We start from the raw sequence: 2,500 nt of genomic DNA, 5'->3' as shown, positions 1-2,500 counted from the left end.
CATCAGAACCTCTTCCAGATGCTAAGCGCACCATCAGCGGCTTCTCACAGGGGCTAGGGGAACTCTGCTAGTGCCCTGCCCATGTACCTCTCCCTCCTCCCCCTGCCCCGGGGAGGGGAGGTGGGGGTGGGGGGGTAGGTCAGGAATGGAGTGGGGAGGAGGGGGGAAACCAGGGTCTTCCTCCCAAGCAGAGAGCTTCGACTTCTCACCAGGAGCTTCACCCTCTCTCGCCGGTTTGTCAGCCCCCCACACCCCACCCCCACCCCGCCCCGCAACCCCGGCTCTGTGACCAGACCCCCCCCCCCACGGGGAGCTGCTGACCAGCTGACCATTCCCCTCGAGCGCGGCCGCTGCCCACTCCTGGGGTGCCACCCTACCGGTGTTCACATCCAGAGCGGCAGAGACGCCAGACAATCAGGTGGTGGGGGGGGGGGAGCATCCTCCTCGCTGCCCTCAACGCCCCCCTCTCAAACTGAGGGACCCCCACACCCCCCCCCTCAAACTGTGGGACTCCTCACCCCCTCCTCCCCTCCAAACTGTGGGACTCCTCACCTCCTCCCCCCCCGAAACTGTGGGACTCCACAACCGACCCCCCCCCCCCGCCCCCACCACGTTGGCGCTCCACATCTACCACTGGTCTGAATGTCTCTCTCTCTCTCTCTCTCTCTCTCTATTTGATTCTCTCTCCCTTCAACCACACCACCTCGTGGACCTTCAAGTGGAGAGACGCAGACGAGATAAGATCAATAACTGGATCGTGCAGCTGTCGAAGATCATTCCGGATTGTTCTGTGGACAGTTCGAAGACAGGCCAGGTGAGTAGCTCCCTCAATCCGGTATATTTGGGGGTAAGTGAGGCGGCGCAGTGGGGCATGTGGTAAAGGGCTAGGCATTGTCTCTCAGTCTACCTCAACTTATCAAACCACTTCCCACTCGCTCCCGCTGTCCACAATCCCAATGGACCCAAACCCCTTCCTATTCACTCCACTGTACACAATCCCAATGGACCCAAACCCCTTCCCATTCACTCCCACTGTCCACAATCCCAATGGACCCAAACCCCTTCCCATTCACTCCCACTGTCCACAATCCCAATGGACCCAAACCCCTTCCCATTCACTACCACTGTCCACAATCCCAATGGACCCAAACCCTTTCCCATTCACTCCCACTGTCCACAATCCCAATGGACCCAAACCCCTTCCCATTCACTCCCACTGTCCACAATCCCAATGGACCCAAACCCCTTCCCATTCACTCCCACTGTACACAATCCCAATGGACCCAAACCCCTTCCCATTCACTCTCTCTGTCCACAATCCCAATGGACCCAAACCCCTTCCCATTCACTCCCACTGTCCACAATCCCAATGGACCCAAACTCCTTCCCATTCACTTCCACTGCCCACAATCCCATTGAAACGAAACCCCTTCCCATTCACTCCCACTGTCCACAATCCCAATGGACCCAAACCCTTTCCCATTCACTCCCACTGTCCACAATCCCAATGGACCCAAACCCCTTCCCATTCACTCCCACTGTCCACAATCCCAATGGACCCAAACCCCTTCCCATTCACTCTCACTGTCCACAATCCCAATGGACCCAAACCCCTTCCCATTCACACCGACTGTACAAAATCCCAATGGACCCAGACCCCTTCCCATTCACTCTCTCTGTCCACAATCCCAATGGAAACAAACCCCTTCTCATTCACTCCCACTGTCCACAATCCCAATGGACCCAAACCCCTTCCCATTCACTCCCACTGTCCACAATCCCAATAGACTCAAACCTCATCCCATTCACTCCCATTGTCCACAATCCCAATGGACCCAAACCCCTTCCCATTCGCTCCCACTGTCCACAATCCCAATGGACCCAAACCCCTTCCCATTCACTCCCATTGTCCACAATCCCAATGGACCCAAACCCCTTCCCATTCACTCTCACTGTCCACTATCCCACTGGACACTCACTACTGTAGGGACTGGAGGAGGTTACAGATATAGGGAGGGTTGTAGGTGCTGGAGGAGGTTACAGAGATAGGGAGGGTTGTGGGGGCTGGAGGAGGTTACAGAGATAGGGAGGGTTGTAGGGGCTGGAGGAAGTTACAGAGATAGGGAGGGTTGTAGGGGCTGGAGGAGGTTACAGAGATAGGGAGGGTTGTAGGGGCTGGAGGAGGTTACAGAGATAGGGAGGATTGTAGAGGCTGAAGGAGGTTACAGAGATAGGGAGGGTTGTAGGGGCTGGAGGAGGTTACAGAGATAGGGAGGATTGTAGAGGCTGAAGGAGGTTACAGAGATAGGGAGGGTTGTAGGGGCTGGAGGACGTTACAGAGATAGGGAGGGCTGTAGGGGCTGGAGGAGGTTACAGAGATAGGGAGGGTTGTAGGGGCTGGAGGAGGTTACAGAGATAGGGAGGGTTGTAGGTGCTGGAGGAGGTTACAGGGATAGGGAGGGTTGTAAGTAGTGGGGGAGGTTACTGAGATAGGGAGGGG

General features: G+C 56.5%; 1 protein-coding gene across 1 annotated transcript in view; it reads left to right on the top strand.

Annotated features, from left to right (window-relative positions):
• Positions 1-2,500, top strand: part of LOC121275141 (upstream stimulatory factor 1-like) — a gene marked incomplete at its 5' end in the record, with an annotated part of 24,761 nt that overhangs the window by 5,281 nt on the left and 16,980 nt on the right. The window contains one exon of the mRNA XM_041182558.1: positions 720-814. Within this exon, the coding sequence (XP_041038492.1) occupies positions 720-814 (95 nt within the window). The remainder of the gene's footprint in view (positions 1-719; positions 815-2,500) is intronic.

The sequence above is a fragment of the Carcharodon carcharias genome, unplaced genomic scaffold, assembly GCF_017639515.1.
Source record: "Carcharodon carcharias isolate sCarCar2 unplaced genomic scaffold, sCarCar2.pri scaffold_1069_ctg1, whole genome shotgun sequence".
NCBI lineage: Eukaryota > Metazoa > Chordata > Chondrichthyes > Lamniformes > Lamnidae > Carcharodon > Carcharodon carcharias.
This window is presented reverse-complemented; position numbering and strand designations above follow the sequence as displayed.